Source organism: Rattus norvegicus, chromosome X (assembly GCF_021556685.1).
Source record: "Rattus norvegicus strain SHRSP/BbbUtx chromosome X, alternate assembly SHRSP_T2T, whole genome shotgun sequence".
Taxonomy (NCBI): Eukaryota; Metazoa; Chordata; class Mammalia; order Rodentia; family Muridae; genus Rattus; species Rattus norvegicus.
The window spans coordinates 108,833,391-108,847,500 of NC_141554.1; the positions used below are offsets into that span (position 1 = coordinate 108,833,391).

At 41.3% G+C, this 14,110-nt stretch overlaps 1 protein-coding gene across 2 annotated transcripts in view; it reads left to right on the top strand.

The window, feature by feature from the left end:
- The first annotated feature begins 12,783 nt into the window (after positions 1-12,783).
- Positions 12,784-14,110, top strand: part of Plp1 (proteolipid protein 1) — a 15,268-nt gene continuing 13,941 nt past the window's right edge. The window contains exon 1 of one of the 2 annotated variants that reach the window (NM_030990.3): positions 12,784-12,934. In NM_030990.3, coding sequence (NP_112252.1) covers positions 12,931-12,934 — 4 coding nt within the window. In that variant the 5' untranslated portion in view covers positions 12,784-12,930. The remainder of the gene's footprint in view (positions 12,935-14,110) is intronic. The other variant, XM_087599121.1, reaches the window with a different exon arrangement.

The following is a 14,110-nucleotide window of genomic DNA, read 5'->3' on the forward strand; positions in this document are numbered from 1 at the left end:
AGAAAATAGAATTTTTTTTGAGGAGCTGCCAGGAACATAGTAGAATTTCATCATCTTCTTCTTCATCATCATCATAGAATGTACTCTTTTAAGGACAGTGTAGCCTAGTGCAAAGATCGAATCCTGGGTTCTTGAGTTTTTTAGTTTATTTAATAAATAATTTGAAGAAGTTATTTAAATTTGGGGGTTTCATGTTTATTATCTGTAAAATGTGAGCAATAAAAGCGCAGTAATATGCATGTTACTCATTGCAGCAAGGGAGAATTAGGTTGTACCTTAGTAAGATGGTGTTAGGGATATCAGATAGGACTTGTCTTAATGTGATTTTGAGGAGAGCGTTTGGAAACAGGACTTTACTCAATGTTGGATGCTCTCAGGCCCCTCTCTTCTATCTCCCTACCTTCTCCCTCCTTCCCTCTGTGTATGTTTGTACTTTATGTTTGTGTATGTGTGCATGAATGTACATGTGTATGCATGCTTATATAGAGGTCAGAGGTTGCCACTGAATGTATTCCTAGGTTACAACTCACTTTATACCTTTGTGTTTGTCTCTGTGTATTGTGTATCTCTGTTCTAACACATGTATGCAGGTACATATATGTGGTATGTATGTGACTGTGCTCACCCACACAGGTGTGTATGGAGACCAGCGGCTGAGGTAAGAATATCTCCTTCAGTTGCTTTGACACTTCAGTCTTTGAGACAGGCTCTCTCACTGATCCTGAAGCTGTTTTGTCTAGGGGGTTGGTCATTAAGCCTTGGGGATCCTCCTGTCTCTGTTCCCTAGTGCTGGGGTTACATGCATGAGTTACCACATCTGGCTTTTCCTTGGGTGTTGAGGATCCAAACAGATCTTCATGTTTGTACAGAAAGAACATTACCTACTGAGCCAATGCCCCAGACTAACTTTTGAAGTAGGGTTTCTCATTGAACCTGGAACTTACTGATTCATTTAGGCTGGCAGGCTGATGAGCTGAAGGGATCTTCCTGTGTCCATTCAGGATGCAGGTATTTCTATAACAATGCATCTTAGTAATGTTCCACTGTAAAGAGAACTATGAAAGGAACAGCAGTTCATATTAGGGAGGGTAGTGGCAAGTTTAGTCATGTGTGTGGTCTAAATACTATTCATATTTTATCTGTGCTCAGATCTCAAGATCATAGTCTTGATCTTTCATGGTCACAGAATGGCCTCATAAAATGTTGATACTCTATGACTCTATTTTAGCAGAGGACTGTAGGAGCAAACTGATTCAACCAGGGAAGTTTCTAGTTTTAGCAACTATTTGTTTCTTTCTTACTTCCTTACATATTCCCAAAGACAAATGTAGACTGCAGGACCTGAATCTGTGATAGTCAGGTTTTCAATACCACTGAGATTTTGCTTACAGAACATGGCAGGGAAGGGAGAGGCAAAGATTAAAACAGAGACTGAAGGAACACCCATTCAGAGCCTGTCCCACATTTGGCCCATACATATACAGCCACCCAATTGGACTAGATGGATGAAGCAAAGAAGTGCAGACCGACAGGAGCCGGATGTAGATCGCTCCTGAGAGACACAGCCAGAATACAGCAAATACAGAGGCGAATGCCAGCAGCAAACCACTGAACTGAGAATAGGACCCCCGTTGAAGGAATCAGAGAAAGAACTGGAAGAGCTTGAAGGGGCTCGAGACCCCAAAAGTACAACAATGCCAAGCAACCAGAGCTTCCAGGGACTAAGCCACTACCTAAAGACTATCCATGGACTGACCCTGGACTCTGACCCCATAGGTAGCAATGAATATCCTAGTAAGAGCACCAATGGAAGGGGAAGCCCTGGGTCCTGCTAAGACTGAACCCCCAGTGAACTAGTCTATGGGGGGAGGGCTGGGAGGGGAACACCCATAAGGAAGGGGAGGGGGGAGGGGGATGTTTGCCCGGAAACCGGGAAAGGGAATAACACTCGAAATGTATATAAGAAATACTCAAGTTAATAAAAAAAAAAATAAAAAATTAAAAAAAAAAAAAAAGAATGTTAGTCTAATCAGTTCCTTAGGCTGCAGGATGAGCTGTTGAGACCCCTCAGCAGACAGTAGGTATGCAGCACCACCACGGTTTAGTAATTACTGGCACTTTTCACAAATGAAATGATTAGTACGTTTTGAAACCTAAGTTTCAATTATTTTATTTACCTCTTAGCATAGGCATAGCAAGAATTAGTTGTTACAGCATAAACTTCCCTTGACTAGTCAAGAGGAAATCCACATTAGTGAGGGCAATGTGACTGCTCATAAAATCCATAAATGCTGAGTTTAGAATAGTTTATTTTGATTGTAGAGTAGAATGTTAACTTATGAGTAAATATTATTTAGGGGTCAGAAGTAATCGTTTCTGTTAGTTGTATTATTCCTACTGTGAGATTCACAGCTTGTGTAGTGGGCATGAAGAAGCAATCAAACTTCCTTTTGGGGAAGTTCTAAAAAGAATCCCATGTGTGCCTTATTTTGGAGTAATTGAGTATTTGGGGGGTAATTTTTTTAAAAAAGATACCCATTTTTAAATAAGATATGGTTATACATGCCTTTGATCCCAGCACTTGGGAAACAGAGCCAGGCATACCTCTAAGCACTTGAGGCTAGCCTGGTCTACAGAATTCTAATCCATACTACATTCCAGAACTACATAATGAATCTGTTTCAAACAACAACCAAAAAAGGTTTGTTTTTGTTTTTGTTTTGAGAAACACTATCCTTTGGAGGTCTGAATTTCTAAAAATATCTACTAGTCTCTAAAAAGTATTCAAAGTATACAGGATAAAGTAGAATGCTGTGTGTCTGATGCCCAAATTTAAAGATTGTATTGGGAGCAAAAGCATCATCTGTGACAAGTTGAATGAACCCATTTTATATTCCTCTAAGTTAATAGATTTCTGGTGCTTGGGCTGGAGCCCACAGCTTTGTACTTGAATGTAAGTGCACTGCCTACCTCAGTTACTTAAAATTTTAACTAGAGTTAACCAGTTCCTGTAAAGCAGTCTGAAGTCTCTGGAGATCTGCGCAGGCTAAGGGTAGAGACTACAGTGAAGAAGCACACTTCTGTTTAGAGCACACCAGCAAGTGTGGAAGAAACACTGATGGAGCGTGAGCGATGAGAGTCAGGAGCACTGAGTTCGCACAGGGTAAAGAGTCAGTCGTTTAGGGATGAGCTAGAACTCCGCCAGCTGAAGCTTTTTCATGCCCTGCTGGTGCTACGCATATATGCCTCTTACTATGTCTCGTTTCCTACATCTGTGGAGAGCCTGAAATACATAAGAACTTCTGACCATTGCCATCAAATAAATACCCTTAGCACCTATACAAAACTTTGTAAACAGAAAAGAAGTAGAGGTTTCTGGTCTAAAACCCCAAGAAACAGATTTGGGCACACAAATGTTTTACAGTCTTTGTGTTTAAATATAAATAAAGTTTTTGTAAGATATGCAGTCACTGAAATATGCTTGTGTTTGTATACTTTACTTATATCTGGTTAATGAATTCTACTTTTTGTTGGATTATCTTGAGAAGGTCATACTAAGTAAGACAGGCACAAGTCTTTGATAGCTAGACTTAATTGAAAGAGAAGCTTAGATGAACCTAATCATCTTTTTACTCATTCTTTAATAGAGTAAAATGTTTAATCATTGTGTCACCTAAATCGCCATTTTAGACATAGAAAATATTTTAATGATTTTATTATTCTGCACTAAGGAAGGTATATTAGTTATGTTTTTGACGATGGGTTACAATACCATGACCAAAAGCAACTTAGAGTGTTGATTTTGGTTTACGGTTACAGGTGGCTAGAATCCATAATGGTGGGGAAGGGATGGCATGCTGGCAGGTTAATGGACAGAATGCTAGACCACAGAAGGTGTTTATGGAGCATTTAATATTCTTTAATGACTGAGCTCTTACTGATTACCCCAGAAATGGCCAATTTCAAATTGAAAAAGGAAAAATTTCAGTTTCCTTTGCACCCCTCTTCCAGTGAAAAGTGTAAGAAGAGACTCCTACTCCACCATTTGGGGCTGATCTTTCCTCAGAGTCACCACCATGCTTCTGTCTATCTATGGTGTTAATATCTCTTCATATACATCTCTAATAAAAAGGACAGTCTGTCTCAGTGTTCTTCGTAAACTCTAAATACGAAACTTTTTGATCACTAAAGAAAAGATCTGGGTCTAAGGTAGAGATAGTTCAGGTAAATGTTGGTCAACTTCCATTCTATCGATGCCTCCCAGCCAAAGGTTGTGTTTGATACTGTTGAATTTGTTACTTCTACTTGAGGGGAAATACATACAGTGGATGACAGTAGGGTGTTTCCTTTGCTGCAATGAACAAACCTGGCTTTATCAACTCCAGGTGTATGATCTTTGATTGATGTTTATTGACAGCATGTGTGTGTGAATCCAGACAGCAAGCAGTCAGGCTTCTGTGACCCCTCACTAGATGGCCAACATCATTTGAGTTCTCTGGCACTCATATTTCTTCTGTTGATTATACATAGGAAAAACATCCACCTTAAACTACTATGAGACATTGAAACACAATTTGTTTGCAAACAATACAAAAGTCAGATCAGTAGACCATACTTAAAATAGCATCTACATGAAACAACTCGGTAATACTGCAGCATAGTGACTCTGTAGGGGTGGATTTTACTGTTGACGGTTTTGAAGATGGCCAGAGAATGTGGTTATAGCCCATAGCAAGCAGACTCTATTCCCTCACAAAGAACCTACCTCCCTGAGAATATTTCTCCACCTACCATCCCTGGTACATGTTTTTTTCTATACTTGCCTTTAATACATAATTTAGTATTTTCTGAAATACCTTTCTACAGCAACTTCCATGGGTAATGGACAGAATACTAGGCTTGAAAGAACTGGGATTGAATTCTAGGCCTCCCAGGACTACTTGAGAAAGCTTCAGTTTGCTCCTGTGTGAAACAGGTATAACAACCCTGCCTCATATATTCCTGAATCAATATTGATTCCGTTTGTACCAGAATGATATAATAGAAACAGGATTACTTCTTCAGCTCACATCACTCTTTTGCTCTAGGAATTTCTTGGAATATGATAGGATGTGTCTGTGATTGCAGCGCTTCAGGAACTGAGACGGAAAGATCTCAAGTTCAAGGCCAACTCCCAAAAAAGGGGAGACTGCCTCAAAGTAATGGGAGGAGGAATCTGATGAAAAGGAGTAGATTATAGCACAATATGAGGCTAAGATATTATCCATCAAGAAGTGAATGTGGATTTGTGGTGAACCAGAGAAAAACCAAAAAAGGAGAGACAACAAGGAGGAATAGGAATGAATCTGTAGAGAGACATTGGAGTTTACAGAGAAGTTCCTAGTGAGAATGGAATGTTATTAATCAGTTTTTAATTGTTTATATTGTTATATAGCTCCTCCATTTCTGTAAACTCTTTCTGTATATGTCAGATACAAAGCCCTTCATATGATTGGATTTTTAAAAATTATGAATCAGGGAAAAACACTGTTCGTAATGGTTCTTGTCATCAGATAATAATAATAACAATAATAATAAACAACAATAATAATAATTAGAAGGTTAACTATGAAATCTGAAGTTTATTAGAAGCCCCAGTTCTGAACCACATAGGTTTCTGAGCCCTGAAGATTTCAAAGAAGTCTCTAAAGAAGACATTAAACTTTCTTGACAAGGGTAATGTTGAGGACTTGGGCCAACTTTATTTGAATTTGAAAGGACAGGCTGCCCCTGTGCTTATTTCTGTTGAAGTAGTCACGCAGCACAGGTGTGCTCCTCTGTATCTGGGAACTCTGGTTAAGTGTTTCTAATAGCCTTTCCAGATGAAGCGCTAAACACTCTTGACAAGTGCTGCAGCCACAAACCATCCCACTTCTCTAAACTTGCCAGGTGCAAGTCAAGAAGGAAAGAGAAAAGAGAAATTGGAGGATCTAAGTATTAACAATAATTGCCACTTGCTGTGCTATGGCCTAAGCTAGAGGGGGTTAGAAACCCAACTTGGTTGACCACAAAGCCCCAAACATTGTGCAACCTGTTTCAGGGCCCATCTCAATTTCTGTTATCCTGACTTAGCTTCCCTAGATGAGAGCAAGACTAAGAGAGCCAAGGGCAGGCCCATCAGGTAAAGGATCTGGGGATGAAATTCAAAATAGAACATCTGTTTACAGGGCACTGTATATTTTTTTTATTGGAGTTTTCCTTAGCAACTCTCCTGGCACCTTCCCCAAAACTTCCTGGTTTGTCATTTCCTTATGACTGCACTGACATGTAGGATTGCTATATTAACAAATGAAAAGATATCCAGTCATACATAGATTTTTGGGTAAATAATGGGCTTTTCAAAATATGAGCATGCTCCATCCAGCGTTTAGGACTCACATATTAAACAGTAATTCAATTTATCTGGAATACAAATTCAATTGTGCATTGTGCAATTCATCTGGTAACCCTGCTTTGTCTGAACATAGTGTTTCAGAGAGTAGAGGGATGAGAACTTAGGGAATGTCCCATACAGTTGCCTTAGCACAGGGAGCCTTGTAACCTGCTATGGCTGGCAATTCTTGAGACAGGTGCTTCATGTATAGAGGTTAGGTAGTTCTTCACCACTGGTGGAGCCTAACTAACCTTCATGAGGTCCTTAGGATATACCCAGTCATCACACTGAAACACCTACATCTCTTGGGAAATACTTTTCTTGCTGGCAAATTGGCAGCTGGTGATGGGTTTAAACTTAGAGGAGCAAACAACAAATGAATTCTGACACTGCTAAGTGAAACCCAAGACATTTTAGTATTTTTTACCAAGCACATATCCTAATTGCTGTTTTAAACACAGGCAAGCTTTGGGGATATCGAAATTCTAGATCTGGAAGGTGTTGCTACCAGAGATCACTAAAGTTCAGCCTCTGCTTCTTTATGAGGCATTTCCAGAGTGTCCATCCCTCACCTGGTTATTATTACTGTTGCTTTTTACCTTGGCATAGGCAGTGTATTAAGAATTTCATGTTCATTTTCTTGTATAAGTGCTAACGGGTTCTGTGCCCTATAATAATAACAATAAAGTACAGGACAGGGGAGGGGAGTGCTGCATGCCTTTAATCCCAGCACTCAGGAGGCAGAGGCTGACATCTCTGTGAGTTCAAGGCCAGCCTGGTCCATTGAGTCCTAGGACAGCCAGGATACAGAGAAACCCTGTCTTCAAACGAAATATAACAATAGGAAGAAGATCAATCTGAAGTTAGTAACCACAAGTATTATATCTTTTTAGGAACAAAAAAGCAGAGACTAAGGCTCAGCCATTGCCTAGTGTCGTAGAGTTGACTAACCAAATCTATGGATGTTTTGAAGGAAGGATGCTTTGTTTTTACTGATAACTACTAAACCAAGGGCTTTGCTATGACTGACAAGCTGTTGATCACTGCTCCAACTGCAGCTCCAGAATCTAGGTTTTATGCTCATATAGATGCCTGACTAAGTGGAAGGCTACTTGATAGCTAGCCAAAATCTTGGATGCTACTGTTCAAAGACCTTTCTTTTTTTTTTAGTTATGGAGAGAAGATGCTAGTAGGAAAACAAGAAAAGATAGTTTCTCCAATGACAGCTTTCTGGGAATGATCCAGTCATACTGCCATCTCTCTGCTTCCTTTTTATGGAAATTTGAGGAGTGTTGAACAGCTCTTAAATCTAGCATAGGGATGTTTAGGATTAGGTCTGGTGGCTCTTTCTAAGGCTAAGACCTTAGTGGTGTATATTAAGCAGTGCACAGAATGAACTTTGTAGGGCCAGGCCATGCAAAAGTACATCCTGGTGAGGGTTTTCTTATCTTTCTCATAGTTCAGCTGCAGGCATGCAAGAGATGCTGCAGGAACCTGCTGCCATTGGTTCCCTAAAATCCCTCCAAAAACTGCTAGGTTCACTCTGTAGAAGTGAATGCAGTGCTTTCTAAATTCTGAAGGGTTGTAAAGGGTAAGCGAAGGAGGAGAGATGGCCCTCTCTGCAGGGTCCTCTGAGAGGAACACTTCTTTGACTTTACAGTTTTTCACAATTGCACTTTTTAAAAGAAAGCATTTTCCCTTGACAGGGTCACACAACCTTAAAAGTTAGGCCAGGGTAGAGGATATATTGGCAGCTACTGATTCAGAGGGTGGCCATCAACTTGGCAAGGCCATGAGGTAACTTCAACTTCAGGGCTCAGGGCCCCTCATTTTACTCCTGGTTTCACAGAGCGAACCCAAAAAGAATGAAGTTCTTTGAGCAGGAGTTATTGCACAGTCAAAAGTCCCCCGACCCACATCCTACCTAGAGACAGAAGAGTTCTTGTCTTTTCCTGTGCCAGCATATAGGCTGTCACTTAGACCTAGGCTTCTGGGCAAATTGGTTGCTTAGACAGAGCTTAGCAGGGGCATGAGAGGGAGAGAGCAAAGCAAGGGCTGTCTGTGGGACCCACTTGCCCTAAGCTTCAGCAACATGACATGTACTTACCCGAGGCATTTAACTCTCAGCAGGGAGGATTGAGGCTTCCCCTGCTTCTTCATTCTATCTGTTGGCCTAGTTTCCCAGGAAAGGTACCTTAACTTCAAGGTTAGACAATCTGTTCTATAGCATGCCAACTTTAAGTTGCAGTGTCACCACTCAGACTGACCCTTCAACTGGCTATGCAGCCAGATACTTGCCTTCGTTTCTCTGAAAAGCCCAGAAAATTCTATAATTGCTGTTGTTGCATCAGGAGGCGTAGGTGAGTTTATCTCTGTAAAGACTGCCCAGGACTGTGTTATCAAGAAGAGGTCTAGGCAACTGCTAGAACTAATCCCTCAAGGGCCAGATGCAGTCCACAGTGTTGGTGGATCCTGGAGAGAAGCAGCCATTCCTTCCCCAACCAGCTGTGTCCTAAGAGAGTTTCCAGGGGGATTCCCACTTACACTAACATCCTTATCAGCTGTATGTAAGAATATGGTTGTGGGCAGGGTGAATTTCAAATGCGACAGTAGGAACCAGCCTAACCACTGTACTGAGGACTGTCTGAAAGAGACTTTAGTGGCCTGTGGACTGCTGTATTGAAGGAGTTTTCAGATGAAAAATTTAATAAAGTATGCATGAAATACATATAATTACCAACTACAGCCATGTTAGAATGTAGAGTCAAAATGCTTCCCTTAATCTCCACAGTTCTACCCCTTTCTCCAGAAGCAGCCACTTCTTACCAGGCTAGATGTTCACTTCCAGAAATAGACATCCCCCTGGGGAAGGGTTTCCTTTTTGTTTCTGGCTCAGTCAGAATTTTAACTGTAATGATTCTTCTTTTTTTTTCTGAACTTTATATTTTAATCATACACAAAGTAGAGAAAGTAATAGAACAAACCTCCATGATGTCACGCAGTTGTAATAATTATTAAAATTTGTCTGATGTTATTTCATTGAATCTTGTTAATACATTTTTCTGGAGCTTTTTGGTAAAGATTGTGACATTTGACATTTGACTATAGAGACTTCTAAAATAAAAACTCTTTAAAAAGCATTCCTGCAGCCAGGGTTGCAACTTAGCAGTGTAGGCATAGAATACTGAGTCTCTGTTGGGTCTCCGATAACACACAAACTCCAGTCCTGGTACTATAGTCACACCTAAGAAGCATACCCGCAGTCTTTTCTGTCATATTGTGTCTTCTGAATCTTGCTTAGTTCAAATCTATCAAGATATATAAAAACAACTACATTCCAAAAATTATTTTGTCCTTTGCTTAGAGGAGTATAAAGGGTTAGAAACTTGGAACATAGCAGCCAGAGAAGCGTGCCCATCCTCCCCCTGGCTATTCTTTCAGGAAAGAGGCTCTGTATTCAAACATTCTTTCAGAGCAGAACAATTGTCCCAGCAAGTCCCAAGCAATGAATCTGGACAGAGGTATTTTCTAAAGGTACCTTTGTCTTTTGCCTATTAGGTGGCTTCTGTGTACCCCATTACTCAAATGATATAAATAAATATGTTCCATGGAGTTAGGTGACTATTGACAACCAGGGAAATAATTTTATTTGTTGTTAAACCTCATACATCTGCACTCTCTCTATAAGGGCTACCCTAGCCAAGCCAGCCAATTTTCAGGATTCTAAGTGGGTTACATGGACACCTGGTTTCTTCACACTGGATATTTCGCATCTCTCAGGTGCTCTTGTTCTGAATTTATTTATTTGAATATTTTATCTTCTAACTTACTTTCTTTACTCTATCCCAAGCCATTAGCATATCTCCCTTATAAATACACAATTTACAAGTCACCCCTGTCCATCCTTGCTCTTTGAATTACCAGAAGAACAGCACCCTCCACTCCCCACAACACACACTGTGCATGACCAAAAGAATGTGACATCTCTGGCCCTCAGCCCTCAGTTCTCTTGGCCAAAAAGGCATGGCCAAACCAATTGGCATAAAGTTGGGTGTGGAAAGTTCTATCTGCAAATACACAGTACTTGATACATCATCTGCCACTCTGCCAGTATTTTGTGCCAGGGCTGTGAAAATTTGTAAAACCCAGCCACTTGCCTTTCCACATTTGGCCTATGATGACAAGGTCTTGGATAGGACAAGAAAAGCCTCAGCTTTAGATGCTCAAATACCACTGGGTGAGCCCAGGAACTCACTGGTACTGTGCCTTCTCTGTTTCCTTTTCTATCTTCTAAGTGGATATGGAGAAGTGAACCACCAGATTAGGCACTTATGTGCTTATCTAGTTTTTAGGCAGAAAGTCACTGGACTTCTCCGAATGTCCTACTTCAGTGGGACAAAGAAAACTTGCTAGCTTTCTGGCCTTCCAGAATCTGGTACAATAGAGGAGAGCATGGAGGTACTATCCAGATGTTTTTATAGTTAACTGAAGACAGTTGCACAGCTAAACTGAGCTATGATCAAGGAGGCCCACATTCTCTGGTGGTACTACTAGAACTGCATGAAGCACACCTTTTATTGGTGTACTACAATCCTGCTTTGTTCTTCCTCACAGGCTCCCAAAGCAGGCAGCAGACTGCAACTATGAAGGCTGTCGGTGCCCTCTGGAGGAATTTTCAGGAATTGCAGAAGCCCAGCCAGAATGGAAAATATTTTGTTCAGCTCACTTAAGAGACCCAATGAAAACAGAATCATAGACACAGGTAGGGTGGATGGAGGTTGATGGGGTCACGGAGATTCTTGAAGAGTGTAAAAAGTCCTCTAAGGACTGTAGCAAGGGCTTAGAAGAAGGATCAGTGGGAGTGTGCAGGCAGACTGTCATGTCAGATGACAGAGCAACACATGCTAGATCTGAGGGAACTGGGAACCTTAGGGGACAGGGGAGAGTGTGACATAATCACCTGGCTGAGCACCTTTCCTAGCCATTGGCAGAAAAGCAATGCAGAAACAGGAAGATCTGCCCCATCTGTGAGGAAGGAGAAAGAGAAAGAGGTAAAAAGGGAGGGACAAGAGAAAGAGAACAGAAATCAAGAGTAAGACAATGGGGGTCATGGAAAAGAGCAAAGAGGCCTCAGAAGACTATGGAAGATAAGTTATGTGAGTTTACTGGGGAATTATTTTCTTCTGAGTAGTGTAAATAGTCCCAGAGATGCTCCTGAGAATGTGTGCAATGCATCTGAGCACTCAACCTGAGCGTTTTCCTACATACATAGATCTGCACTGGCTATTGGCTGCTTGATTCCCCTCATCAGAATTCCCAAAGTTTACAGTCAGTTCTTTTTGCCATCACCCCTCTCCTCCTGGGCCATCAATATAAAGATAATCCCACAGCTGCACTTTCGTAACAGGCAGAATCTGTGTCTTGAGGGCAGTCCTAGGAAGGCATGGGTCTTAGATCCTCAACAGTCAGTCATGGCCTTAGTCTGGTATACCCTGGGAAGCTACTACCTTACTGTTCCTCAAGAGGCAGGTATAAGGATACCTTACCTTTCATCTTCACTTCCTGGGAAGAGTTTTGACTGGCTGATTTCCAGTTTGTGATAATGTTTTGTCTCAAAGTACATTTTCCTTGGAAATCACCTACATGTTCCACTCTTGCCATCTTTTTTCCTTGTGACCTTGGCACAGGCTTCAGCCTCTCCTTTCTTTCTGTTCTCCCAGCTATACTATCATTATACTTCTGGCTCTCTTGAGCCTGGTCACACACAGTCTGTTCAGAGACTTAGCTGCTTGTTTTATCGTCATTCTTCTGAAAGCAAAGGTTTTGAAGAAATTATTTTAAATGACAACTTTTCCTTCCCTATTGTGTTTCCAGGGCAAGAGAAAAAATGCTTTTTTGCTTGAAGAGGGAAGGAAAGATTCCATGGTCAAGGCCAACTAACAGTGAGTGTTGGGTGGGGCATGTTTGGTAATATAGCAAGTAGGGTTTATGATCCAGATCCCCTCCTCACCAGGGCTACCATTTCACATGACTTCACATGCTCAGGCTGAGGTACGATACATTTAAATGGACCCAAGGACAATTTGGGAGGATTTAAGGACCCCTCCACTTAATTTCCACCCACAATTTACATTTCATGATTCATTTATATCAAAATGAAATTCTAGAGAAGCTTTGGTGGGGGGAGATGAGAGAGAAAGAAAAAAAACAATTGGAAGTGAAAAGACAGAAAGAGAAGATGGAGTCCTTAAAGAAGGGAGTATCCCAAAGGAGGTGGGGACAAGGGGAGGAGAAGGGGAGGAGGAGAGGAGGAGGAAAGTGAGCCTGTCTCTTTAAGGGGGTTGGCTGTCAATCAGAAAGCCCTTTTCATTGCAGGAGAAGAGGACAAAGATACTCAGAGAGAAAAAGTAAAGGACAGAAGAAGGAGACTGGAGAGACCAGGATCCTTCCAGCTGAACAAAGTCAGCCGCAAAACAGACTAGCCAGCAGGCTGCAATTGGAGCCAGAGTGCCAAAGACATGGGTGAGTTTCACAAACTTTAGCAATGAAGATGCAGGCACAGGAATTCAACTCTGGGGCTTCGGGTTTCCAGTGGCTTAAATAAGTTGTGTTTGGCAATTATTTTCTGTTTTAATTTCTTAGCATTTAATTGTATTAACTCCTTCTCTGCTGTACTGAACATACTGCTTCACTGCCAACAAATTCTGGCAGTACATGTGGCATCCCCCAGATCCTTGGAAAATGCACACAGGATGGATGTGACAGTGTGGCTTCCTACCCCTTCACTTTCTTGTCCTCTCTCCTTTCCCCAATTTTAAGACCCTGATTATGTTCAAGTTATCTGGAACCCTCATTCTGCTGGAAGCAACTCAAATATTAACTAATGCACAGATGTATTAAGTACTTGCTTCCCTGATACAAACTTCAGAGCATGTTTTGCATCAGTAGGATGTGGAGGAATAGGGAAAATCGTACTCAGACTTGGCAGTGCCTATAGTGGACATTCCAGGTTCAGAAAATGAAAATATAGTTCACGGTGGTTTTACCATGGATAACGGATTGTATATGCTTGTGTATGTTTGTATGTGTGCATGCACGTGTGCATGTGAGCACACACATACGGGGGCACATTTCTAGTATCATGGACTTAGCCTGAAACACTGCTGTAACAAGGAGATTTCTAAGGACTTTTGTTAAGTTGTCTGAGACCCGAGACTTTTCTCTGTTCCTCAAGGATGGAAGCCGTGAAATTCTGGTGTCCAGCAGTGTCTATTCAGAATAAGGTGTGTGGGACATAAGGGTCTTTGCCTCGGTAAGATGCTACAGAGATATGCACATACTGCTCACATTTGGAAAAAAATGTAAAAGTAGCAGCTTTAACACATCCTGAAGGAAAGGAGAATGAATTGTCCTCTGGATTCACCGTGCAACATTGTAACCAGTAAAAAGATCCACAGAATTAGTCTTTCTTTCAGTTAGACTGAACTGTTGTTGTCCTTGGCTTTTTTCATCTCAAGTCACTGAGGGAACTGTTAGAAACATATACGCAGGCAGGATAGTTAAGAGGAAGGTGTCCTAGACTACGGGTCCAAACAACTGGGTTTTGATCTCAGCTCAGTCTCTAATAACTCAGCAAAATTAGGCATGTCACCATGAATCGCCACTTCATCATCTGATAGACAGGGGCAACAATAACTG